Raw genomic sequence first — 27,688 nt, 5'->3', positions numbered from 1 at the left:
GGGCGGGTCCTTCTCGTCGCCACGATCTTTGGTCACTTCCGCCACGATATCTGACCCTTTCTGATCCCATGTTCAGCATCGCGAATTCAAACGGGGTAGCTCAGTGTGTCACGCTTGCTACGGCTGTCAACATATTTCCGGACGTGGGTTTCAAGATATCAATACGGCAAAATTCAAACCTATGCCATCGCGTGGATGCTTGAAAAGCGATGCCGGTTAAAGTCAAGAAAATGTCGAGCATAACATATGTCACTTTCTTACAATGCAGGTATGCCCTGTGAAAAGCTGTTGAACATTTGTATTGTAGAAAAACCCTGCCAAACAAGCCTGAGCATGGTGGCGCAAGCGCGCTGGGCTGTGGTGCATCGTTCGGTATAAGGACATACATCGGCGCTTGCTGTTGTAAATACGCAAACGTACATGCATACACAATACGTTGATGTGGTTTTTCGAGGACCCGCGCCAGGCCCGGCATTGCTCGCTCCACGTCAGCGTCCTCCGACACCAGCGGCGCTGTCGGCGCGCGAGTGCGCGAGAGTATGTACACTAATTTCAACCACACGAACACCACTGTCAATTTCCACATGAAGTGCATATTCACAATTTATTGACAACCACACAACAAGGCGATGCCCCACTTCCAGAGTACAGTCAGCATGTTCTGATCGTTCGGGACTATAACAAAAAGGATGGAAATTCGGTTTACCATGCGTCCACAGCTTCATAAAGCATTCCGCGACGGGATACCTACAAGGCTAGCCGTGCCTGTTGCTGGCTGAGGAAGTTCAACCAAAGGGGTGGGGGGTGGAGGATCATGATGTGATGAGGGGTGCGATGGTGCAGCCCGTTCAACAAATGAGATGGAACATGGTCGAAAAGTTCGCGGCAGCACACTTAACAGTGATATAAACATGACTGACACACAAGACAGCTCACGACTCCGAGGCCTCGACTCCCTGCGAAACATTGCCAACCAACTCGATGCGGTTTCAAAGACAACTTCACACCGGTCAGTCATTCAAGAGCGCAGACCCAGTTCAGACCAAACGACGCGTCATTACGTTTCCATCACCATCCCACTTTGTTTCCGACACACAGGGCGCATCGCCCGTTTCACGAATCTTGCTGCTTGTCAACAAAGCTGGCTCCAGACCACACCGGAATCAGCTCGCAACTGATGTTCACTTAGTGCTGGCAGTCGCAAGTCGTGCTATTCCACAGCAGAACGAAAAAGCGTCTGGAATGGACGGCCCATCTTTGGAACGCGGCCACGTTTCCAGGTCGCAACGCAAGCTGGCTCGTTGGCGCTTCCCTTACGCATCCAAACGCGTGGCATCGACACCGGCGGTCGGCACAAATGTTCGCACACCCAGACTGACCCCTCGAAGTCGACCACTCGCCAGTCATCGAGCTTCACTCTCTCTTTTCTTCTCTCTCCCACACTCGCCCTGTCAGACAGCATACGAGACATCCCCTATGTCACCAGGTGGAGCACCCCGTCCGGTGTCGAGGGAACGCCTCAAAAGGCACCGGGCGAGCCCGCCAGTCACCAGCCGTCCGCCTCGCCCAGCGGCGGCGGCTGACCGCTGGCGGCCGGCGTCGGCCGCTCCTTGCTCTTGGTGGGCACGATGCGGCGCACCTGGTCGCCGGTCAGGTCGTGTGACAGCTCCAAGTGGCGGCGCAGGTCCGCCACGATGCTGCACACCTTGCCGCACAGCGGGCACGTGGTGAGGCCCAGGTGCTTCTTGCGGTGGTGGCGCAGTGAGTCGCGGTACTTGTACACGTTGCCGCACACGTCGCACCGGTGCACCGCGCCTGCAACAGTGCGGCACGTTAGCAGAGTTGGCAGCAGCGGAACTCTAAGCGAACGGTCCGAGTTCGATTCACGGGGAAGCCACGGTCGCTGGAAGCTAAGACGACTGGGGCAGTCGCTGACAGTCCAAGCCACGGTAGCGCCGCGCCACGCGCCGCGCGCGTCCAACAAGAGGGTGACGGGAAGGCACGGAAAGTTCGGGAGCTGAGGCAGGCAGGATTGAGTCCAGCACAGCGTTGGGCGCTTTGCAATAGGCTCCAACAGGTCAGCGTAAGCTGCGACTATGACGTCGCACGCCCATGGAAACAGGCAAACTGCCTCTGTACCATCGCGCATTATGTGATGTTCTGACATGGCTCACAGGCGGACGCAACCACTACGCCAATTGAAATAAGCACCGGCGAAATATCGTGCCACATGGTGCTGTGGCATGCGTTTCTGTCGTTAACAACCGAACCATTCAGGTATGAAAGCACGAGGCACCGCCAACGCGACCCTCTCGCGCCAGATCCGAAGATAAAGACGACTTTGGTCCTTAGCCAGAAATGATAAACGTTTCTAGCGTATCAAAGAATTGTCACTCACCACGACGTTGCCAGCCTCGCCATACCTATACTACTCATGGAAGCTAACTGACGGCCATTTGTCTTGGAATGCTTCTCCGCCGTCCACGGAATTCGGATACAAAACAGTCACGAGTCATCCTATTTGTGACATCCAAAGTCATCAATGCGGTGACGTTGAGAATTGGCTTTCAGGCTGGAACGAACATCAGTAGCTTTTTTGGCGGCGCTCTTTGGTTGCTTATGTCCAAACATAACAAGCATGCCATACTAGTGTGAATTTCACGGGATTTCCTGGTTCATCCGCTTGCGTAAGTCCGTGCAATGGATTGCAACCAAAAATTGTGGAATCATTTTATGCAAGACACGAGAGCAGTACTTAGGCCATTCCAATCTAGGCATCCGTTCAAATCCGTTAAAACTAAGCAGAGAAAACAAGTATTCTCCTAGCTATTCGATCACGAATAAAGCCATCATCACTGTCCTTATGACTGCGTAATATTCCTCGCAACTGCGCTGAACAAATCATGTTAAATAACGATACGGCAAAGTGAGCATATACAAAAAACCCTCTTGTGCGAACTGCAGAGCTACGACGTGGCACGTAATCCTTTTTTGCCCTCAGCGACACCCCAGTATGCCTGAATCATGGATCTGAAGAGAAAAGTTGCGCATTCTTACGCCAGTTACGCCTTTTTGCACTTTACGTTATACTGTGGGCGGTTATACACTTTAGGTTATACTGTGGGCGCAGCGCTAACCCGAGGTGACTGTGCGCCCGCGCCGCCCCGGCCATGTCTTATCCATGTCTTATGTCTTATCCAAGTCTTATCCGCGTGTCAGCGTCCAGTTACGGGACGGCGGGTTGTGACTTGCATATGGGGAGATCCGGGTGGCAAAGGGAGCAGGAGTCCTGTGCGCCACTGATCTTATCAGTTCATTGGTGTGATATAGGTGGAATGCAGTACACTTTCCGGCACGTATCTTGTTAGCGCGTCGACCGTGCCAATCCGCAAATGTAGACATTAATGCTTGCTCGTTAAGGAATCCACACGTATTGATGAAAATTGCGGATTTGGGAGTGCGTCCAAATTTGTGCGAGACTACAATATCAGGGGTCAAGTTGAGAAGAGTTTATGTAACAACATACATGTGTCATCAAGATAATACGGCTAACACCTTAATAACGTAATTAGACACGGCGAAGAAATCGCAGTCATCCCGCGATGAGCTATGGCAAAGACTGAGTAAAGAAACCAGGCAAGATTTGTAGACGCCGGGAGGTGAGCACCGCGCACGTTGGAAAATTAGTAAGGGCTGAAAACATTGCCTTGTATAGAATGACTACAATGGCGTCTTGAAAAACCAACTATCACGTGTCCGCTTGTGCTGAACGCATTATACGGCTTGAAAGCCAATTGAAGTCCGTTGATGCCTAAAGCTGTGCTGACGGACGCCAAGCACGAATAACTCGATGATGATAATTGTCACCACATGACCACATGACCTAGACATGACATGACCTAGACACCACATGACCAATGCAGCAGCAGTATTCGTGTGACGTTTCTTCATCGCCACGCAAAGTTTCCGGGCGTCAAACTAAGAAAATAGAGGGTTTTGGGTCTTAAAAAGGGCATGGCCGTGAACCGCACTGAACCAACGGTTTTGAGGGCGACTCGAATGAACTCAACACTTGAAAAGGGCATTGCTATGAGCTGCACTGAATTGGCGGTTTCGAAGACGGTGTGGCTAGCCGCGCAGTGAAGTAGTCAGAGCGCCTCAACAGCCGCATTCCGCAACCCAGTCAAATCACCAAAAACGTAACAAATGACTTGTTTTCCAATCGTAACAAATGAATTGCTTTCAACTTTCATTTTCCACATCGAGTCATTCTGAAATATCCTTTTCGTTACCCTTTTGCCCTGAGAAACCCTGCTAGGCTTGACAACTTAAACAGCTTGTGATGAAATGACGCCACCTGACAGGACCATAACTCGTATCATTCATAAAATCCATCATATGTGTGGACACGGATGTTATGATGAGGCTGCTTTTGGAAAATGCGTAACATCTGGCGGTGGCATCTCAATCGATCATAAGTTTTAAAACAAAGATTGGATAAATTTTACGTGTTGTTTTTTTTTACTTAAAAAAAAATCAGAATTCAAAGTGCCAAATCAAAGTGATAAGGCCGACAATAAACAAATGCAATTCGTTAAACGTGGCCTGAGACCATCAGCCAAACAAACAGTCAGAGATGCGTTTATAGTTAAGGAAAGAGCGTCAATTGGTATTTTTTATTGTCGATGCCACACTTCTGCGGAAGACAAAACCAGCAAAAAAGAAAAAACATAATTTGTCTTTTTTTTTGTTTTGTCTTGTCATAATTGTTTTGTCTTCAGCGGAAGACAAAACAGGTCTTAGTGCAGCATACCAATTACTTTGGCACCTGGAGAAGACGCGAAGTGGGATAGAAGACGCGAAGACGCGGCTGCTCGTCAGTTACTGGAAAGGAAAGCGATGCTTATCTTTTTACCAGACTACGAGTGTTTCGAGCGGTCAGTGGTGCATACCGAACCCTTACATCGTGGAATCCCGGACCGGAGTTCGGCGTCTCACACCTCGGCAAAGGTCAGTCCGATGCCTCGGCCACGATGAGCGCGAAACGTTTAAAATCACTCTGTGATCGTGGTCAACTCACTAAATGCGATCCAGTAGCCAGTCTACCTAAAACACTACTGGTAATGGTTGAAAGAAAGCCGGTGCGGGCCTATTGTTTCATTTACACATTTTATTACAATACGAAACAACAGGGTAAAACTAGGAAGGACCAACGCAAATGCAAAACCTAAATTACATGTGCTTTCCTGACCCAACGGGAAAACAGAAAAATAGCCATCATCGGCAGGATCCCATCTTTCCAACCTAGCGCGAGGCTCCTGAACAAGAATTTGCCTCGCCCAAACACCACCTGCACACATCCTTCTACGTTTCTGCAAGGCTCTGGCATCCCACTGCTTCGCTGGTGATCATAAAAAACATCCTTAACCGCACCGCTGGACGTCCGTCAGCCCTTGACGTCAACAAAAATCCGTCAGCGTGTCAAACATGACAACAGGCCACCATGCCTGGGGAAGCAAGCTACCAAGGCAATACAGCAACGGAGATGGCGCAGGCATCCACGTGCATACGCTTTCTAAATAACTCACGCAGGCAAAGGCATCCTCGAGCTGCTGCTTGAAGGGACCGCCAAACGACCCTCCGAATGTGTCCACTAGCCGGTCAACTCGGGCGCGGACGCGACCGCAGCATCCCAACAGCACCTGCTCGCCGACTCCCCTCACCATGAATAACCACCGTCAGACATCTGCCATTACCTTCGCAATCGCACACCACCACGAGGTAGTAGGCAGCCCATATGCTGGTGCAACAGCTCAGTGTTCGCTTATCGTGAGTTAACGCACAGTGGTCTGGTCAAGGTCAGCACGCGACTGCCGAGCTCAGTAGCATAACAGGTCAGCACGATCAGCACGGTCAGGTCAGCACGCAGCTGCCGAGGTCAGTAGCATAACAGTCCTTCACGCTGATTGTGGCGAGACAAGCTGAAACACAGCCGACGATGTGACTTGCCTCCATCATCTCATGATCCACGATACCCTGAACCGCAAAATCACACATCGCCCGAGCCGGGCCCCGACTCGGGGCCCGACTCGGGGCCACCTGACCGAACCACTGATAACCCCTAACGCACAATCAGTCGGTGCCGCGAAGCGTGCCACTGGTGCAGTCCGCCGCGGACGCGCGCTGTTGGTAGCATGTCTCTGCACAGGCCACCGAGGATACGTTCTGTCGGTCCGCGTCACCGGCGACGCCAACATCAGTCACGATCGCAGGTCTTCGCTGACCTGGCCCCTTGAGCGGCAGACTGCATGAAGGCATCAGGCTAAGCCCTGCCGCTTTCCACGAGATCTGCCAGCCCCACATCAACGGAACTCCTGCACTCTGCCACACAGCATCGCTGCACCCCCGACGCCATCTAGGAGCGCTACATCACCGAAAATCGTGCGAGCTGCCATCACCCACACAACACGTCGCACACACGCCCGCGTCACGGGACCAAGCCGTCGACCTGCCCAACCCACGCGAGCTCACGACGGTCCCGTCTCCGGCGTCGAGGTCAGCACTCCCCCGACGACGCGCGGCTCAGACGCAAACTGCCGCCTCTTGTTGGTCATGCGGTCCACCTGGTCCTGAGTGAGGCCGTGACGCGTCACCATGTGCCGGCGCATGTTGGACGTCATGCCGAGCAGCTGATGGCAGACGGGGCACGTGGTGCGGCCGGCGTGCTTTTTCATGTGCTCCGTCAGGTTGCGCCGGTGCACGTACGAGGCGCCGCACACGTGGCACGTGGGCAGGCCTCCTGAAACGGAGCAGCGACGGTTGCAGTTCCGCTGTGACGCTCACGCGCCCCGCAGCGTGGATCGCTACCGCTGCAGGCCGCTACAGGCGCGGTTCGGCTTGGAGTGGCACATCCACACTGTACAGAACTGTGCATTGGCACACCGAGAACTGTATAGAACTGTACATAGGCACAGCGATAACTGTATAGCTGTGGAGGAGCCGGGAGCCGACTGCTTGGTGGGAGCCGACTGCTTGCAGCAGGAAAGCAAGCGCAACTGCCTGAGAGGAGAGGGGCTAACGCTGTCCTGCCACTGGCCGTTCGAGTCGGCGGCAGTGCACTGCTACCAGTCAGGGGCCTCGAACTTTACGTGAGGCATGCTTAGCTCGCGACTCCATAGCACAGCGCAGCAGCCAGCAAGCCTACGTAGTGGCACAGACGAAGCTGGACAAAAACACGTCGGAAGGCCCGGTCTTGTACCCTGTTTCTCGTCATATTCGCTAACAGCCTGTTTATAATTTCAGCAGTGCGGCATCATCGGGCTCTACGACGCACTCAACTGCTGAGACTACATGGCGCCGCCTGACCCTCACCATGGAGGGAAGGGCGGACGCCGTGGACTCCGTACTTCTGGTGTCCCTGACGTGCAGCTTAACAGCTACACCATGGGTACCCTGTTTCTGCACTGCATTACCGAAGTTCATAGAGACATAACGAAACCACCCCGCGTCAAACTGTATTTGCTAAACGTTTAGGAAAGCACAGACCAAGTCCGCAGGCCTTAAAATCGATCAATCTAACCACACTGAGTTCTGATATTCGTCATTAATAAACAAAAGATCAATTCTCACTGCCAGCGCGACCACTAAAACACAATATACTATGCACACAAGAGCCTGACCGTGTTCACCGCAAGGGGGGAATCATTAAAAGGCATGTTGCACATTTGAAAATATTACCAGGCATCAAATATGATGACAAAAGATCACTTATGACCATAGGTATACTTTTATGTGAAATACTTCTCTAGACAACGCAATTTTTGTTTAATAAATACGCTCCTCAATCCGCCACTGCTTGAGTACGTCATCATACCTTGTAAAACATTGCTTGAGAGCCAACTGATGGCCCTTACATCAGATCGTGCTCACGGACGCCACATATAAACGGTTTGACAATTATATTTTTCTTGATCTTGACTGCCCCGTGCCTAATGGAATGAGCTAACTGGAATGACATTACTACGGCGTCGTGGATGCCCGGGTAACCTCGAAATAGTCTCCCCGAAATAGTCCGCACACCTTCGCAGACGTGTAGCCCAGGCACTACAGGGGTTTACGTCTTAAAAAGGGCAGGGCTGCAATCTGTACCACACCGTCTTCGAGACGCATATGTCTGCTCACAGTCGCATACAAATGTGGAGCACTCCCTCCAACTAGCCCTCCCGCACGAATAGTAACTGAACTGAATCGCAGCGGATTCCCAGATGGCTCCTTGATTATTATGATATAGCCGGCCGCGACTGCTTAACTCAGCAGCCTTGTGGTACTATGCCAGCACGCCGCGCTCGCAGTGCAGTTGATTAACGGGCCTACTGAGGAAATAACGCAGTATGCATACTGAACTTCATGGCGCCTTTGTGCTCGTCATGTCATCAAACTACGCCGCGACAGCCCGCCATCGCATGCGAGAAAATGTCATACACATCCACACTGCGGCGAACTAGACTATCTCTCTTTGCCCCAATTGACGGCAGCAGGTCGTCCAAACGGAATCTAGCGTCAACACAGAGCCCCAGCTCGGCCATCTGGAACAACCAACACCACGGCCAATCACAGCCACTTTGTAATGATCCCGTCCGTTAACGGCACTCCGTCGGCCCGGCATCAGGCCAAGATCACCTCTCCGCTTCCCCAAACGCTGCCACCATCGCCACCCTCCGCCTCCGCAGCCGCAGTCAGCGCGCCGGCCGCTGCTCAGAGTCCGCCACGTCCCACGGCCGCTGCTCGGCGTCCGCCACGTCCCACGGCCGCTGCTCAGTACTCGCCACGTCCCACGGCCGCTGCTCGGCGTCCGCCACGTCCCACGGCCGCTGTTCGGCGTCCGCCACGTCCCACGGCCCGGGCGCAGCAGCAGCGGGACGCGTCGCCGACGCCGCGTCCCGGCCAGGCGCCGCCGGCCGCGGACCGCTCCGCCTCTTGTGGGTCATGCGGTCCACCTCGGCCACAGCCAGCCCGTGCTGACTGGCCATGTGCCTCCGCATGTGCGACACCATGGCGAACGCCTGCGAGCAGACGGGACACCTGGTCTGGCCCAGGTGCTTCTTCATGTGCGACGTCAGGTTGCGCCGGTGGGCGTAGGCCACGCCGCAGGTGCGGCAGACGTGCTGGCGCTCTGAAACGGAGCGGGCCGCGGTGACGGAGACGTCTCAGCGGCGGCAACGGCGACAGCACACCGAGCAAGCCCGTTGCTTCAGCACGAACGGCGCGCTGGCGGCTGTGGCTGAAGAGGTGGCGTAGTTTGGAGCGGAAGAGCCAAGGCTCCGGAGAAGCTGTGGCAGCCATCAAGGCGGTCCCGACTGTGCGCGTGCGACACTTTCTCACCAACGTTGGCAGAATCGACTTTGGAACGCTCGGTGTTACAGCAGAGCCCGTGGACCATCTTGAACATAGCTCTCATTTGGCGTCCCAACAGGAATTCCATCTAGCACGTACATATTCGTCCGAAGATTCGTGCAAGCCATGGTATAAGAAATTCAGCCGGCAATGACGGAAAGAAGATGGTCGCATATGACATCAGCCCAATGTGCATTCCGTGTAAAATGCATGAAGCGCGCAACACCACGGCGAGCCTACAATACCAAAACGAAGACGTTGAGGGCCAAGCACATACCATTGCCTCCCGATGTAGCAACGAAAAAGTGAAAAATACGGTCACATTTCTGACAAAACGTCCGGTGGCAGTTATCAAGCGGGTAAAACTGTATCAATCCAATGCACAATCATCTTTTTACGATGCAGTACAGCTTTGTATAATGCCGTTCCCCACTTCCACCAACCAATGTTATCGCTAACAACGTGTTTTAATGCACCACCATCCATGACAATATACGTGAAAAAGTGGCTAAATAAAAGTATAAAAAAGTTTCAGGGACACTTTTGAGCGGATGGGGCGCAACAGGACCCCGGCAATCGCAGCGCCCATAAAACCAGATACCATCATCACCACTTCAGAGTGGGCGCCTCAAAATAGTAAAGAACGTGCACCTTCGTGCCGAAACAACTAGAATTCCTCACGGCATCTCGAGACATCTGTTTCTCGATGGCCCCAGCACGCGTGGTGTCCCTGCGTGGCAGCCGCGGGCTGGGACGCCGCCAACCAAAGTTGACTTTGGGCGGTGTTTAGTATGAGTGGTCAGCCAAGGAATTTCGAGGAGCGCACTGCTTGCTATGAGTCAAGGATTCACATGAATTACATGCATTGGCTCAAATCTATTCTTAGCCGATAGGGCTATGACTTTCGAGCCTGCTGGTCCGCAACATTCCGACTCAAAAAGGCCGCAAGAGCTTGTAATACTTCTACTGCCGGCTACATTGCGGGCAATGGCGGGTACTCTTCAAATAAAATTGTCCTACTTGCATTTTCTTAACCACAAATGTATTCTTAACTATCTAGCAATTGTTGGTATCACACACTGCTGAAAAACAGAAGCTATCTGCTTAAACAACAATGATAAAACACAGAAGCTACATTTCATTATTAAGTTGGCGATGCATAATGCAAAACCAACCTTTTCAAAACCAGCTTTATTTAATTAGTTTTAAGCTTTACAATGCATGTAATTTCATAACCGAATAACTTATGGCATCCTGTAGCTCTGAGAGTAAACTACCATAGCTTAATAAGTGTCCAACCTGCATGTGTGCATAATTACTTCACTGCACATTAGGAGCGAATACAATCTCGACACAAGAGCCAGGCACATTCTGACAAAACCCCATTTCAGTAGTACATTCTGTCACGGGCGAAGTTTCCTATTCAATCAGTGGGCTCCAGCTCCAGTTCCCAACAAAACGAGTGGCGTTATTTATCCTGATCAGCCACATCCCAAACACATCTTGCAAAACAACACTCCTGGATTTGGCACCCAATCTGTCAGATAAACCACAGGTCAAAAACGATACAGGTAACATGCAGACACACAATTGTTCATACGCACATGTGGTCGATACAGTTAAATAGGACATATTCGAACAGGAAGCAGCACCCAATGCCTGGAATGAGTCTGAAAGCATGGCCCTACATTTTAATTCCAAAAACATGTCCGTGAAATCCATAACGGCAAGCCAATTCAGATTTACGCAGTTCACGACGTTCTCCGCAAATTGTGGAACCTCATTTAGCAATGCCTTCTGATTTAGTGCATATATGCTTTTTGTTTATGGACCATGTTTCTGCACACAGTTTTGTAGTTTAACAAGCTCAACTTCCATTTTAAACAATTTTTTTAAAAATCAATACAACTTATGTTATGCTACTTATTGGCTTCCCAGACACTTGTGATACCAATATACGAAATTCATAGAGTGATGAAAATTTGTCCAATGCAATCACAAGCAAAGGTACATTCCTTTACAGAAAACAGACATGTTACGTATGTAAGCAACCAAGTCAGTTGTGAGAAATGTTTTGCATACTGAGAGCTTTTCGATTTTTACTGCCTGTGGTAGCCCATATTTGATCTCGTACAGGTTCATAACCGGAGAATTACACGTTCATTACGGTTCATAAAGCAGCAAAATCTGTAGTCAACCTCCAGTAGCGGCACATTTACGCATACAGCGTGGTGGCAACTCTGTGATGTTATAGTTTTAAGCTTGACAGCTGGAGTGCACCTTTCAAAGCATATTATTGTCCCAGCTGTACATTTTTTGTGTGTCGACTGCAGATATAAATAAAAAAAACAGTTATACTCGAGCAGTGATATTTCATTACCTTCTACAAGTTGACTTGTTTAACAAGCATTGCATCCCTTCATGATTTCCACGTCATCAGCATCTCACTCGTACACTGCTGTGTTCACAAATGCTCGTCCCACCACTACCCAATTGCAGCTGCATTTTACATCACTGACACTGAAAAGATCCGCAATTGGCATCTCATTGTCCAAGTCAAAACAAATCAGACACTACACCTCACCACCTGCTCAGGTAGCGGTACTGTCGGATCGCACTCTTTCAAGATAACTGTACTGATTCCTTTCCAGTGTGGTTCGAGTGTTCCACTACGTAGTTCAGGCCTGTCCGAACGAGGGAAAATTTTACGCAGTTGCGCCTTTTTGTACTAAGTGAAACACCTGTCGCTATCTTTCGCGTGACTGTGATGTTATGTTATGTTATTTGCCGCCGGTGAAGTGAAGAAACTTGGTATCAAAGCAAAGACCAGGTTGTCAGTCTATGGAAGTACGATTTGTCGCGTGGTTTTAGTTTGTCTAAGATGCGCCATCAGCTTTCACACGTACTGGTCGTTTCCGTCCCGTTGATTCGTGCAACTGTTCACCTACCAGAGTTGTATTCGCACACGCACAGCGCACGGAGCCCTCAATACCATGGACGTCAAAATAATTATATTGAATTATCATTCTTAGAAGATTCACATAGACTTCACATTGCTGCCAATACCAATAGTTACTCAAGATGCCTGCAGGAGTGTTTTTTAAGAACAAAACGAAAACACTAGACACAATCCCTTAAATAGAAAGTCATCCCAAATTGAAAACGGCATACTGTTCAACAGTCCATGTCTAAGTAAACACATCTTGCGTAAATAAGCGTGCGTGCGTGCGTGCGTGCGTGTGTGTGTGTGCGTGTCAGACGAAGACCGAAGACTAATATATGCGTATAGCGCATAGCAGTTGGCATCTGGAACAACTGCATGCAGTCAACGTGTGACCTATGTAGAAAAACGCAATATTCCAGGCAACATAAGTACGAGATCATTCCACTGCATTCCCAAATTCAATTCAAACGTAAAAAAGCTTAAAAACAACTAAAAGCTTAGCACGATATGACACGACACTACAAATATCAAGCATTCACCGGTGGATGGGAGCATGGTAACAGAAGACCCCAGCGCACAGCGAGCGGGACCAGTGCACAGCAAACGGGACCGGACCCACCACAAAAGCTGTCCAGATTAGTGTCTGCGACACGGTAAAAACCGACCCGAACGGAAATCAACGGCTTTCGCAGTACTCTTATCAGACCACCACGCCGGTATCGTTTCAGGCGCAGCCATCTTTGAGAGCACCATTCTACGAACTACAGAGAGATGCTAAACGCTTTACAGTCAAAGTTATATACATCAGATGCCTATCGTTTTAGTCACAACTCTGAGAGCACCATTCTACGATCTAAAGAGAGATGCCGACCGCTTTACAGAGTTATATACGTCAGATGCCTATCGTTTTAGTCCAAACTTTTCACGAAACCCTTTAAAAAACATTAGAACCACCTAAATATGAGTTTGCGCCAACTGTGTGACTTTTCAACATGATGATGACGATTTGGGCGTTGGGCAGCACCGACTACGTTGGTCATATGGCGCCCAGACTTTTGAACACACACACACCCGCACGCACGCACCTCCGCACGCACACACCCCGCACGCACGCACACACCCCGCACGCACGCACGCACGCACACACGCACACACACACACATAGCTATGGATACGTCCAAGTAACATGAAAGCACAGTCCTACTGGCATTGCTTAGTGCTTCACTCTTTGTTTTATATTGATGACCTACTAAGACAGCACAGAGCTCACCCTGCTGCTTAAATAAGCTCCCAAGTGGCTAGCATTTCACAGATCGAGAACGTTTTACGTAGTAAAAGGTTCTCGGCTCTATCAGTGGTATGAGGGAGAACGTATCGGCTTGCAACGTATGGATACTACACTGGTAACTCAACAACACTGCCTGCACCTATACTTCATTCCCACAGTTCGCTGGACTACATGTAACCCGTCCTCCCAGCACCCCACCACCACACCAACAGCGGATTTCCTCGCTGCAGTCTTCGTATCTACTTGAAGACAGTGAAAAAACAGTAAGAAGTCAAACCGTCATAAACACGGGAGATGAAACCACAAAAATATGAGACCCACCTGCAGCAACAGTCGACGTATTGCTTCCAGTCCGTCAGGGCACAATCACTTCTTCGTGCTGCAACAATGCTGTTCTGCACATTGACCTCAGAAGCAAAGCCGCGAAAAATACGCATGCGCGAAGCTTCTGTGATGTAAGAAGGCTCATTTACAGAAGCCTGATAAGCACTTCGATGCTTGGCGCATCAGATACGATAAACAGCGATCTTGATGACCTACAATATATAACCTACAATATATATCCTACAGTACATACAATATTACAGCTCTCAATAGCATGGCCAACCACAAAAGCCTTGCATCTGTTACTTTTATGTCGAATATCTTTGGATCGAGCGGAATGTTTTTTGTAACCTGCCTAGGTAGCACGCCAGGTACACAATGATATTTGATGCCACTTGAGAAAATTCTGCAAGACTCGAGAACGCTAAAGTTTTCCTACAAATGGTGATATGGTACGGGTCGCAAATTCAAAACTTATACGGTTGCATCGCTCATCCGAAAAGGCATGAAGTTTGCCTTGCTATTTTGCAGAAGGCGCGCTAAACGATGCAAAAGTCGGGGTAGGGTGCATACAACCCATACCCCCCCTCCCCTTCCCGCCCCCCACGCGTACGTAAGCGTCAGAAAATTGAAATTTTGCCCGTGAGTTATCAACGAACAGAGGACTAAAATAAACGGATATTCCTATCTGGTGCGTGCGCCGGACGCCATTTTCGTGACCGTTGGAACCAAAAACCACTTGAATGGAAACCGGGTAGTGACCATGAACCCCATCACCACACCACTACCAGTCTTTTACGGGGGAATGGGCTTTCCAGCGTTGTCAAGTTACCCCACACTTCATCCAAAAGAGCCCTTCGAAAGACACATGAAGACATGCTTTCCAAAGGACGTGCAGGACGCAATTAGAGAGCGCATGTAGTATGAATGGCATGAAAAAACTCAGCAACGACAGTGAACCGAAACGGCACTCGTGAGTCGCTCAACAAACTGACGAGCTCAAACACGATCAATGACGCACACAACATTGGCCGTCGCACAGGCACACAGTACGCTGGCCGACGCGTTCATAACGCGGCCAGATCTGATCAGTCCGCCCGTTCTTTACATGCTTTACGCTTCTTGCAGCATCAACTAGAGCCGGAACAACGGTACCCCGGCGTCTGCCGCCGCCGTGAGATCTTTTGGCAGACGTCCTCAGGCGGCCGCTCAGAACTCCATGTGCCATGTGCCATGTGCCTCGGAACTGTGTGCCATGTGCCTGTGTGACTTCCGCTTCGCTCAGACATGTCCGCAGACCGCATCCGCCGAACAGCCGCATGTCCGCGACCACTGGCACTGTTTGGCACACATTTGGCTGTGGTCGCGGTGTAAGCAATTATCATTAGGGAACACTTCAATGTCCCAAGGGGAAGGACTGAGCATAAGGCGGCGATGTAACGCTGGTGTTTACTGAGCGGTCGATTTCCACCCAGCAGTTTCGAATCTATCATGATATCAGCACTTCACGGCGCGCTGCAGCAAAGCCCTCCCGTAAGTCCAAACTGAAACAAGTTGCCTTTTTGGGTACAGTTCTCGGCGCCCCTTCGACCACTGAAGACACTGCTCACACCAGTGAACATCGGAGAGTTTGTTCGCCGTGAAATCCGCCGCGCGACCAGATTACCGCGGGCCAGACCAGGTGATCTGCCCCACGACCATTGACCACGTGCAATCGATTTGCTTACGACGCACTTATCATACCTATGTCAGGATGGCAACCGGTCAGTGCGCTGCGGGATATGTGAAACTGACCATGTTCGGGCTTTTGTGCTCGTTCGAAATGCGTGCGCATTCGCAACCAAAGCAATGGAGTGAAAGGCATCGAGCCCACCAAAAATTGGGAATGCTATGCATAGAAAGCCGGGGCATCTTACGCCCTATGTCGTGTCCTTGTTTCTGCCAGTTGTTCGTTCTTTGTACTCCACAGTTTATGGAGCATGTAGATCATACGATGAGCAATATGGAAGGTTGATTCGATGCATCAGTATCAAAGCAAGACTTGAACCAAAGCATTAGGGTGTCGTGAACTGACGAACAGGAGCAAAAGGAGTAACATTAGACCGAGCCACAAAAAAGTGTGCCCATTTTCTTCACTCCGCATTTGCTAGGGTTGCATACTGACTTTTACCAATGCGCAAACACAGCTGGTAGATCCCAATATTTCCTTCAGTGTGACAGCAAATGTAAAATGCGAGAGTTCGACACAGTTTTTACGGGTCCAAAACTTTAAGCGTCGTCGGCGCACGACATTTCGCCGCCCCCGACGGCCCGCTGACGATTCCACGCGTGACGATTCCACGCGTGACTTTGGCACGTGACGTTCGTCACGTGCCAAAACATTCGAAGTAAAACATGGGGCAGTCGTAACCCGCACGTGATGCACTCGCTTGACGTTTCCTAGCTTATTTCACACGACTTTTAGGGGTTGATATGTCGGGTAGGGCCAAAAGAGGTCAACACACGCTTCTGCGGTCACTACAAACTTCATTTTAATCGCATACGAGCAGTAACTGTCGCATTCAAACGGCATTTGCATCGCCAGTGATGCATATAAATTACCCTGGCCCAAGATCTTCCAGGTGTGGGGCTAATTTGGGCATTTTAAGATCCAGCATAAAGTGACCTTCATTTCCTAGGACATTAGTAAAGGTCACGGGCATCGAATGACGTTGATACAAAATTTATTTACAGCTTAACTTATTCAAAATAGATACACATCCCTTATCGCGGTCATTTTCTTTCTTTCCACTCAATTTGAGTGTGGGACTGTAATGACGCTAGCAGTGACAATAATTATTGGTGGTAGGTGGTACTTATTGGTGGTGGGTAGTAGTTATTGGTGGTAGGTAGTAGTTATTGCAAAACACAAAATTGGAAATGTTGGGACAACCTGATTTCTTGGACAGTTTTTGGACTGACAGCTGTTCCGTCCTTCGACTATAGGTTGAACTTGGCACATGAACTTCCCGCAAAAGGCACCTCTGATCAGAATGGGACGCAGAGCGGACCACGCAGTTTGCAAACAAGGCGACAGGTCGGTGACCTGACGTGGTGCAGCGTCTGCATCGTCAGATTGTGTGTATGCAACTTTGAATTTCCCCTCGCCCAAATTTAACCGCGGTGCACTGAACGGATTCAGAAGTGCATTCCGAAACCAGCGGGATTGAATCCCTGTGTCAAGCGAGGGTTAGAGTTCGAGTTTGATAGACTGACTTGTGCAATGAACGGGATCAATGCACCGCTTTTAATCCCATTTCACGCGACTGAAAATGATTGGCTGCGCCTTAATGTTGGACTCGGCAAGTGCCACGGACTGGGTTTTTCGCCCGGTCTGCTGGCATGTCTGAGCGAATAAAGGCGCACACAGAAGCCTACCTTGCGAACCGCCGTCCTCGCTGCAGCGTTGTGACGGTCCTGCCACTCCGCCCGCTGAAACGGAAGCCACCGGGTCAGCGCCCACCAGAGTGGTCAAAGGCGCATATAGTCGTGATGTTGTGTAAACCGTGAACGCAGCATAGATGATACCAAGGCGGACAAATGCTGTCAACGTATCTGCGACACTCTCGTATGAGGACCATGTTTTCGGATTTTTGCACCAGCAAACGCTGCGATTATCGTGGCTAACTATTAACTTCTCGCTGTCCATGATCTGGGATGCTTCATGATGACACAATTCACCAAAAATTACGTAAACTAGCTTCCTCTTCAAATTCCTTAAGTTCCTATTCCTGTCAACTAGCGTCCTGTTTCTTCCCACCAATAACCCCCACAGCTGCAAAAATATTGTGCGCCTATCGAAACCCACCAGCTGCAGCATATCCCCCACACAAGGCGGTTCCAGACTTCAGCAGTGCCCCGCCGCCCCTCCCGGGCGACCGACCACCCGGCCGCGTCAGCCGACGGAGGCCGGGTGGGTCGGACGCGCCGCTCACCGCTGCCGCCGAGCCGTTCGGCGCTGAGCAGGAGGGCGTCGCTCGACTGGTCGGAGCCGGCCTCGAAGCCCTCGAAGTCGGCCACGCGGCCGAGCGCGGCCTCCAGCGCCGCGCCCTCCGCCGTCGCCGCCTCCTCCGCGTCGCCGTCGTCGTCCAGCGTCAGGTCCACCTTCTCCACCTTGATCGGCTCCTGGCCGGCGGTCGCCCGCGGTCAGCGCGCCGGCGCTGTCGTCAGCGGCCGCCCCACAGGTGTTTCGCACTGGACGTGGCCATCATTGCGGCTTTACGACGCATTCAGCAGCTCAGGCTACGTTGTGTCGCCTGCCCCTCACCATGCCAGGGAGGGAGGCCATCGCGGGGAATGGGACCCCGTGCCTCTGATTTTCCAGGCGCGCGATTTAGCCGCAGCGCCACTGGCATCCCTCTCAGTATTGGACACTAGGGACAGGCTTTTTCCTCGGTGGAAGTGGGTCGTGCGTCAGCGTCCTCCAAAACATCAGTCGCACCTGTGCCCGACGCCGAGACACCCTCCGCTCATCCTTTACGCTCGCACTTTGTTCCCACCCTACCTCGATATTCGCCCGTATCGACATCACCACCGCTGACGCCGACAGCCGCACAGAAAGCAACGCACGCTGCCACGAACACAGCCGCATGATCCCCAGCGCCGATACCTGAAGAGGCACCTGAGTCGGCTCGGGCGGCGGAGGCGGCGGCGGCGGCGCCGGAGACGCGGCGCGTGGCGGGTCCGTCTCGGCGCGGCGCTTGTGGCGCGGCTCGCCGGCGGCCGGCGAGTCGGCGCGGCGTCGACTCGCCGGACCGGGCGGCTCGGGCCAGCGGGCGCGTCGGCCCGGCGCCGGCCGCTCCGCCCAGTCGGCGCTGGCCGGCGGCCACTGCGGGGGCTCTGGCGGCGGCGACGGCTGCTCGGGCGCCTCCGGCTGCGGCGCGACGCCGACGTCAGGACCCGTCGGAACGCTCGGGACGCGCCCCACCGTCCCTGGTTACGCCAGTGTCACGAAATCCCAATAGCAGACAGGGCATTTACTGATGCAGCGTTGTAGGCAACTGATAACCCCTGAACCCATACAGGCTACCTGCAAGGAACGGAAAACACTGGACTCAAAGGGCTATGATAGGCATCGATGACAACGTGTTAACTCCAGCCCCAAACCCAATAGGCACTACGGGTGGCACAGGCACGTGAGCATAGCACGCATGGGGTGGAGGCGTCACATGCCCAACAACGCGATGTGGCTGGGACGTGACGTCATTAAATCCTGTGCACAGCGCGGTTCTGCAGGGACACAGATGCATGGTTTCACAGGGACACAGATGCGTGGTTCCACAGGGACACAGATACGTGGTTCCACAGGGGCACAGATGCATGGTTCTACAGGGACACAGATGCATGGTTCTGCAGGGACACAGACGCATGGTTCTACAGGGACACAGATGCAAGGTTCTACAGGGACACAGATGCATGGTTCTACAGGGACACAGACGCAGGGTTCCACAGGGACACAGATGCATGGTTCTACAGGGACACAGATGCATGGTTCTACAGGGAACGCCTCAGAAGTTTGCATGACTATGTTACGTCCACTGAGGGGCTGCGACTGCCAGAGCCGAGCCAGCAATAACAACGGGTATAAACCGGAGGACCCCACCGAGGACACCTAGGTTCCGTTCAAGGTTTCGAGCCAGCACTCTGTTTCAGCAGCGGCGGTGCAAGTTCTGCGGCAGCTCAGAATAGGAGCCGCGATTCAACACCAGACTCCCGTGGCGTCTGCTGCGCCGTATTTTGCCCACCTTGTCGTCGTTCCCACTGAGGCCCTGGACCTGCAGCATCTCGGCCGTCTTGATGAAGCTGGCCAGCTGGCTCTGGGCCACGTTGACGCTGCCCTTGTACATGAACTCGATGATGGCCCGCAGGTCGGCGGCCGACGTGTCCTTCAGGAAGATCACCATCTGCTGACATGGGTTGTCCTGCAAAAGAACACATGAGTGCAGGGCTTACATGTTATAACACTGCCAGGTCTGGCCACTTTGGCCTGATCTCTAAGGATATACAAAAAAGTTGGTCTAAAAATTGGTCCAATTCAGCATACTGTTATCCACAACGCAACAACAAATACCTCTGTACAAGACCGTGGTGTTGCTCCTGTTGAAAAAAGCTCGGATTACATGGTTGCAGCATTTCAAGCTCCCATAACCCATCTGAAGAAACTATGAACCTCACCAACAGACCCGTTTTGACAGTGCATAATCACTTACGAGCTGTCGCAAACCAACCCATATTTAAAAACAGCGTTGGCGTCATCTGTGAGCCAGTGCTAGAGGATTAACTCGCATGAGTCTGGACTGCGACACAAGGCAGGCTCAAGATACCGCGGAACCTATACGTCATCCCTCATCCAGTCCACGGCCTGATCAGAAGAAACTAGCATGGCTCTGCAATATGTGAGGGGTTAAGCCCCGTCAAACCATCTAAACCTCGCCCTTTTCCACAGTGTGAGGGCGTTTATCCGACTCTGCTTAATAATTTCACACGCGATGGTCCGGAGCGGTACTTCAACAGTCTAGTGGTGGCGTGCTAAGAGATCTCCCACTTTCAATCAGATGGTCTTGCGGCGCATGTCATGGCTCACGCATCAAAGTGGTCACATGACGTCGCGCGTCGGGCTAAGACAGGTCAAATAGGGTACCCAGTACGCTGAATGTCCAATTTAACTAGCCGTTGGTTGCCATGACGTCAGGAATTTTCGAAACGTAGCCTAGCAACCCCACAGCGAATTTCTTTTACTTATGTGCACTGCACCTTTCATTGTGTTAGGAAGTTGACCGGCGTTGTGCAATTCCACCATACGGTACGCGTGAGCGTTACATAATTATCTGAAGCATGATGAGCTATTCACGGTGAGAATCCTTCTACTTGACGTGGCCTACGTAACTGGATAATTCCAGGTCAAAATAATTTACCCTGAATGACACTATGCGCGCTATGACTGCTGCCTCAGTCAGCACCCATAGGCCTTTTGCATATGCAACACCAACAGAATCTGGCCTACCTGCTGCAACTTGGTGGCACTTAAATACCAATCGGAGCTCCCTTGTCGTAATGTCGGTCCCGGTTACAAAAAGCGGAGCAGCTACCTCAGATGACGTCCACAGAACAAAGCTAATACAAGTTAAACGATCGGCCCATTGCTTCCAATGTGCAATATGGGACGTGCTGTAATCACCATATGACTTGCCAGCCAAACTAAACATGCTGACAGGGAATTAGCGAAAAATACATCTAACAAGATTGGTGATTGCAAAACGCATTTTGACACTTTTGGTTAACCCGGTTGTTGTATTGCAAACTAACCACAAAACTAATTTATAAGTACATTAATAGTGCTCTATAATCCGCTTTGTCAGACAGTCAAGCACTTATCCAAAGAGAGTGGTCCATATTTTTGTGGGGTTTTGACCTGAAAAAGCCATCTTGAAGACTTTTCAGTACTGTTCACATCCAGCCCTTTTAAAACCTAAGACCCTCTAGCTTCTGAGCTACACGCCCACCGAAATGGGGAAAGGTATATTGGGGAGTGTTTCAGAGTCACCTTGGCATTCATGGCGCCAAAAAAACGTCATTAAAATCCTGCCATTCCATAAGTTATGCGGCGATCAAGGCCAACAAAAATATAATTGTTGGGGCGTTCAAATCTGGCGTTGGTGAGCACTTCCAGATAAACGGCCATTCATTGGCTCTCAATCAAGGTTGTGCAAGGGGCGATAACGTAATCAAACCATGACGTATTGAGGAGCATACTTAATAAATAGAGAACTTATACCTAGCAGTCTAACCTATATAACCTATACCTAACCCTATATAACCTATATAACCTATAGCAGTCTTTTCAACTTAGAAGTACATCAATATCTAAAGTGAGCATATTTCATCATATATGATTCCTGCTTTGATACATTCAAATGTGAAACATTCCCCTCAATGTGATGAAAAGTATCTGCAAATCAACACCAAATTAACAACGCCGGTCAAATCGGCGTGACTGAAAACGCCCATACACCATACATCATGAATCGGTGTTCAGCATTATGTACCTTGAGCAGCTCCCTGAAGTATGGGCTGCAGGCAGACAGCATCATCCGGTGCGCGCGCACCCGCTGGCCCTCGCAGCAGAGCGTGATGTCCACCAGCTCGCCATCCAGCCTCAGCTGATCAAACAGTGACGTCACACTGCCCTGGAAGCCATCCCACTTCAGGCAGAACTTCTGGCCGTCCATCATCTGAAAGCGAGCAGGACAACCCCCCGCGGTTTAGTGCGATATGAGGTACGGATCGCCCAGTCAGTCCACCACGCCAAGCATACCGGAGGTTTGCACGTGGCAGGCGCCGCGTCACGGTCGACACGTGGCTCGTGTTCCTGGGGCACGGGGGGCACGATAAACTCGACGCCCGCGTTGTGAAGCGTCAACAGTTTGGGCAGCTGCCTATCCCGAAAAAGGACCCAACATTTCTGCGATCTGTCCAACTTAACTAAGGCGTTGGTCGGCGGTGAGGCAGTCTGGACGAACAAATGTGACAACGATTCGCTGCTGGGATAAGAGGAACATAACTGTACCAGCAGCTGATGCACCAAAGTAGCAATGGCAGCGCAGGATGGCGTGTTGGCGTTTGCATTGCGAGGAACATGGGGTACCAGCAATGTCAGCTGGGTTTCACACATTTCAATCTGCTATCAGGCTGATGTAGAGCGAACTGCACTCTCTTCAGCCTGGCAAATGATGTGGCTCAGGGCCAGCTCATGCCCATTGTCACCCATCAAGGACATCACACACGATCGGCGAAGATCGCTATCGATCAATCGAAGATCGATTGCGGATCGGCGAAAGATCCGCGCAGGTGGCCTGCGCTATGGTCCCAACAAGCACCTTACAGAGAACACAACCTGTTTACCTGCACAGGCAACTGTTTGATTATGCACTTTGGGCCAGTGATGTTGCTAGTGCACAACATATGCCAGGTACATGGGGGGGGGGGGGGGGGGGGGTCGACACCTGCCTGCCTGCAAGCAGTTTGGGGGAGGGACTGCTCTTGCTGAATGAGCCATACTTTGAAATATGCTATCTGATACACAGGTAGGTATGTTGTGTCATTAATCAGGCATACAACAAAGGTTTTTGAAATTCATTATCCTAGCATCAGAATCATGCAAAACATTTATTCACAAAATTCAGCCCAATGGATGACAAAAAGCGGAAAGGTTTTTGTGCTCAACAAACAGCTTTTCTATAGTCTGCAATGTCCCAGCTTTCAGCACCGTCCTGATCCATCAGAAAGTATATTAGAATTGCAATTGGACAGTATATTGCAATATTTATAAATATGTAGATACACACACACATATCTATGCAATGTCCCACTTAGAATTGAAAAAGACTATATATATATATATATATATATATATATATACATGGGAAAAGTCACCAGAAGATATATTGCCACTAAACCTTCCAGAAATGTTGCAGTCATCTGCTATCACACCTGCCACCAGCAATTTGCAAACATATCACTTCTTTGGGCCAAATGCAAAAAGTATGGCTGCGCAAAGCACATTAAAACTAACAAATTCCAAACAATGTCAGCATTGCCAGTACTCCACTTTGTTCTTCCCAAAGCCCTGTCACTATGTTATAGCTTGGAGTGCTCCTTACAGTAATACTGTGCAGAGATCTCACTTTGCATGTTACATGCCAAACCCCAGCTTTGCCAGATTAATGCAGCAAGTGGAGCAAATGCATGGTAGAAAACAAACAACCATCACTCAGGCATAGATTCTGGAACCACCACCTCGTTACGTTCTTTATGTGGAAGTACCATGTGTGAACTACTTAGTGGCCTGCCAAAATGATGAACCATGCCTGTTAACAAACTTTTTTTTGGATATACATCCATAATGATAAGGAATCATTATGTGTTTGTTAAAAATGGCAGGAATTCATACCTTATGGAGACCCAGTAATGTTATAGCTCAGAGTATGTCACTCTGCATCAGCTGGCTGTGTTGACATCTTGGTAGTTGTTAACCATTCATACTATATGTTGTCATCAAAGCTCTAGACTACAGATACCAATGGCATTAACAGCCAGTATCTGGTATCTAAAGGCACAAAAATGCATTACTGTCTTTGCTTGCTGTTGTATGGGGTATTTTTCATGCAAAAGGTGAAGACTTGTGAACAGAATACTGGACATAAGCTGAACTCATTATATTCTGGGAACAAAATTGTCTTTAAAATACAGCTCCTCAACAATTAACAACAATTTGAGAACAAGATTATCACCTGACATCAGCAACACAAGCCTGTGGGTTGGGCAGAATGTATGGCCTTGAGTGTGGAAAGACACATATTCGTAATGGAATGATAATACTGGTATGGTACATGAGGCTGCTGAAAGGAAATGAACCCCACTGGTTGGTCTTGAAGCCCATCCTACCCATCCAATCATGACCAAATGAATGCATTGTCAGACTGGTATATTGATTTCCTTATATATTTATTATTTATCTTGACTTTATTCTATGCCTTGTATCATTATCATACAAAATTTAAGACAGGATGTCATCTATCTACATATCATTGATCATTATCATCTGAGGCTCACAGCATCACAAATATAAGACAACTACAGGTTCTCATGATAAATGCTATTATCTTTCATGCAATGTTTATTTACTCAATAATTATGCATTTTGGGAAAACTGGTACATCACATGAGAGATACAGCAAGCATTATACACCATCGTCTTTCACAATATTGATGGTACAATAGAAATCCAGTAATAGTTTACTTTTTTAGCTGTGAGATATGAGCAGTATTGGACCAGCACTGATCATTACTATAATATATTTAGGACTACAGTCACATAGCTTGGCTTAGCACAGGCAACCATCTAAAGGCAAAATTATGGATTATGGCATAGGTACACTTGAAATCATGGCACCAGGCCAAGCAAGAATTTGCTGGGTTAGGTCAGTATGGGTTAGTCTACATCACATTATTACACAGTTCAACAAAAACTTCTCAATAAAATTACTAAAATCTGTAGCCAATTTTTCAGTGTTTAAACTCCACCAAAAAGCAGATAGTTGTTTATTTCAAGATCAAAAGCAATGATGGTAGAGGCATGCAGCTAGGGAATAACATGAGAAACAAAGTCACCTTACACTCGTAGGTACAAATTGTGTCATATTTCACCTACAAATTCATGGCAAGGACAGCAAAGAAAATACCATGCAACTTTTTGTACTGCACAAAGTAGCTACTGTATATAAAGAAAGCGAAAACTCAGCAAAATATGTTCAGATTATCAGTGTCCCATGTGCTTCTTTGAGAAGTCAAAACAAGTCAAATTTTGACAGTCTTTTAAGAACTGCGAGGCATATCCAGGAGCAAAGCAATGCGTTTCAGAATTCTGCATGTTCAATTTTATGCCTTCAGCATGCAACAGTCAACACGGTACATCTTAGGTCATGGGCTTTCTTTACCGTTATTAAACAAGGTGACCGTTTCACAGAACGGTGCCGGTCTTTTCACGCTGTCCACGGCCCTCCTCACGATTCTCCCTGATACGCCTTCTGCCCGTTAGTGTTCTCCGAGCCTTATTCTTCTGTTTTTAGTGTTTATATTACGGCTCGCGCACAGCGTCACCGTCCCGTAGATTGTCTTACGAAGGCAAGTGTGCGCCGGATTCGGATCAGATCAAGTTTTTTCGCATTTAAAACCCTTCGATTCGTTTTTCGAAGAAAATTCAAATTTCTCAAAAGATCGAAAGGTTGAGTCACTTAAAAGTTGGCAACCCTTACACCAAACTGCTGTGGTATCCTAATGCACGATGTGAGCTCGCACTTGGCATCATAGGAGTACTTCGTTGGCTGGCGCTTGTTCGCTGCGCCGCTGCGCGAGCCATGCACTCCACCGAGATCGCGATTTTTCAGTGTTTTTGCATTGATTGGACAACCAATTATAGCTTCAGAATGGCGACGACTGTGGCTATGGGCATGGCCTGCTCGGTAGCGGACGTCGCGAGCGGTGGCTGGGCGGCGGCGCGCGCCGTCTCCCCGCCGCGGAACGTGGCCGCGCTGCCAGACACGCGGCGCCGCCCGGGAGGCGTCGGCTGCCTCAACGACTTCAGCCTCCTTTCCACCGTGCTAGTGACGGTGATGTACACTGCTGGTCGTAAGCTTCATCTGCCGGTGACGGAGCCGGCGGTGGGTACCCGCGTGCTGTGGCCCGTGGTGCCTGGGTTCATCACGCTCGCGATGTTGTCGGTCGACACGTCCCTCTCCATTAGCGGCGTACTGCACGCGTGCTGGCGGCGGCGGCCGGCGACCGACGACGGGCCGCGCGCGGTGCTGGCGGCGCACGGGTTCCGCTTCCCGCGCCTGACGCCCGCCCACGTCCCCGTCACTGCCGTGGTCGCCACGCCGCCGCGTTTGGCCGGCTCGGCACTGTTCTACGGCGGTCGTGCGGCGAACGTGATGTGCAGTGACTGCCGCCAGACGTGGTGGCAACGCCCGCTGTATGTCGACAACCTCCTACGAGCGGCGCCGACGGCGCCGCTCTGTCTCGGTCGCACCTGGTCCCTGGGGCTTGACTTCCAGCTGTTGCTGCTCGGCCCGCCGTTGCTGGTCGTTTTCCAGCACAGTCGCCGCGCCGGCGCCGCCTGCCTGGCGCTGGCCGACGGCGCGTCTGTGCTCGTGCCGGCGGCCATCACTTTTGCCAGGCGCCTGCCGCCCACCTACCTGGTGCCGGGCGAGCGGCCAGCGGACGCGGCCACGCGGGACGACTTCCCCTACCTTGTGTACAACGCGCCGTGGTCGTGCGCCGCGCCCTGCCTGGCCGGCCTGGGCGCCGGCCTGCTGCTGGACCGGCCGGGGGCCGTCGGCCGCGCCTGCCGACCGCCTGCGCCTGCGTGGCGCTGCAGGTCGGCTTGGTCAGCCTGGATCGCCTCGACTCGCAGCCGGACGCCGCCGCCTGGAGTGCGACGGATGCGCGAGCCGGCCTACCCCGCGGTGCTCCTCTGCCACGGTGTTGTCGCTGAGCCGCCTCTGCTACGCGGCGCACCTCGTCTCCATGCCCGTGCAACAGTGGTGAGTGTGGGGAGTGACGAGCCCGTGCTGCTCAACACGGCCGAAGCGCTGGTTTGGGGCGCCTAGCACCTGGACATCAACTTGGCCCTGGCCTTGCTGTTCACGCTGTTGGCCGAGATGCGGCAACGGCAACGATTGTCCGCCTGCTGGCGCGAATGTTGGTCCAGGGTTCGGCGGGTCGCGCCGCCAGGGTGCGCGCTTGGGAGAACACGGAAGGACATGAGGAGAGCACGGAACGAAGGAACACATAAGGACACGAGGAGAACACGGAACGAAAGAACACATAAAGACACCAGGAGGACACGGGACGAGACCCAGCCGGGGGTCTGCGTCGCGAACGCCAAAACAAAATTCGAGAGCAGAGCAGAGCAGAGCGTCGGAGGTTGGGCCGGAAGTGTCATGAGGTCAGAACAGCAGTTGGGACAGACGAGGGAGCGTCAGGAGGTCGAGCCGGCAGTTGGGACAGACCAGGGAGTGTCATGAGGTCGGAAGAGCAGTTGGGACAGACGGGGGAACGTCAGGAGGTCGGGACAGCAGTTGGGACAGACGAGGGGGTGTCAGGAGGTCGGAACAGCAGTTGGGACAGACGAGGGGGTGTCC

General features: G+C 51.1%; 1 protein-coding gene across 1 annotated transcript; it reads right to left on the bottom strand.

The window, feature by feature from the left end:
* Window positions 1-306: 306 nt before the first annotated feature.
* Window positions 307-26,286, bottom strand: LOC119114102 (protein jim lovell). The gene is made up of 7 exons (XM_037238352.1): window positions 26,215-26,286; window positions 22,034-22,219; window positions 19,733-19,909; window positions 18,598-18,609; window positions 17,924-18,113; window positions 17,367-17,420; window positions 307-1,815 (listed from the first exon to the last, which is right to left on the bottom strand). The coding sequence occupies exons 1-7, from the start codon at window positions 26,284-26,286 to the stop codon at window positions 1,547-1,549; spliced, it is 960 nt and encodes a 319-aa protein (XP_037094247.1). The 3' UTR covers window positions 307-1,546.
* Window positions 26,287-27,688: the final 1,402 nt, after the last annotated feature.

This window comes from Pollicipes pollicipes, unplaced genomic scaffold, assembly GCF_011947565.3.
Source record: "Pollicipes pollicipes isolate AB1234 unplaced genomic scaffold, Ppol_2.1 Scaffold_1600;HRSCAF=1878_pilon_pilon_pilon, whole genome shotgun sequence".
NCBI classification, from domain to species: Eukaryota; Metazoa; Arthropoda; class Thecostraca; order Pollicipedomorpha; family Pollicipedidae; genus Pollicipes; species Pollicipes pollicipes.
Note: the sequence above shows the minus strand (reverse complement) of the source record. Positions and strands in the feature narration are given on the sequence as shown.

Bases quoted from the DNA above. Each gene is read 5' to 3' on its own strand.
- LOC119114102 (XM_037238352.1), bottom strand. From the start codon at position 26,286: ATGGAGAGGGACGTGTCGACCGACAACATCGCGAGCGTGATGAACCCA. The intron at 17,421-17,923 runs GTGAGCGGCGCG...CTTCCGTTTCAG, and splicing joins CGAACGGCTCGGCGGCAGCG to CGGGCGGAGTGGCAGGACCG. The intron at 1,816-17,366 runs GTAGGCTTCTGT...GCACTGTTGCAG, and splicing joins CGAGGACGGCGGTTCGCAAG to GCGCGGTGCACCGGTGCGAC.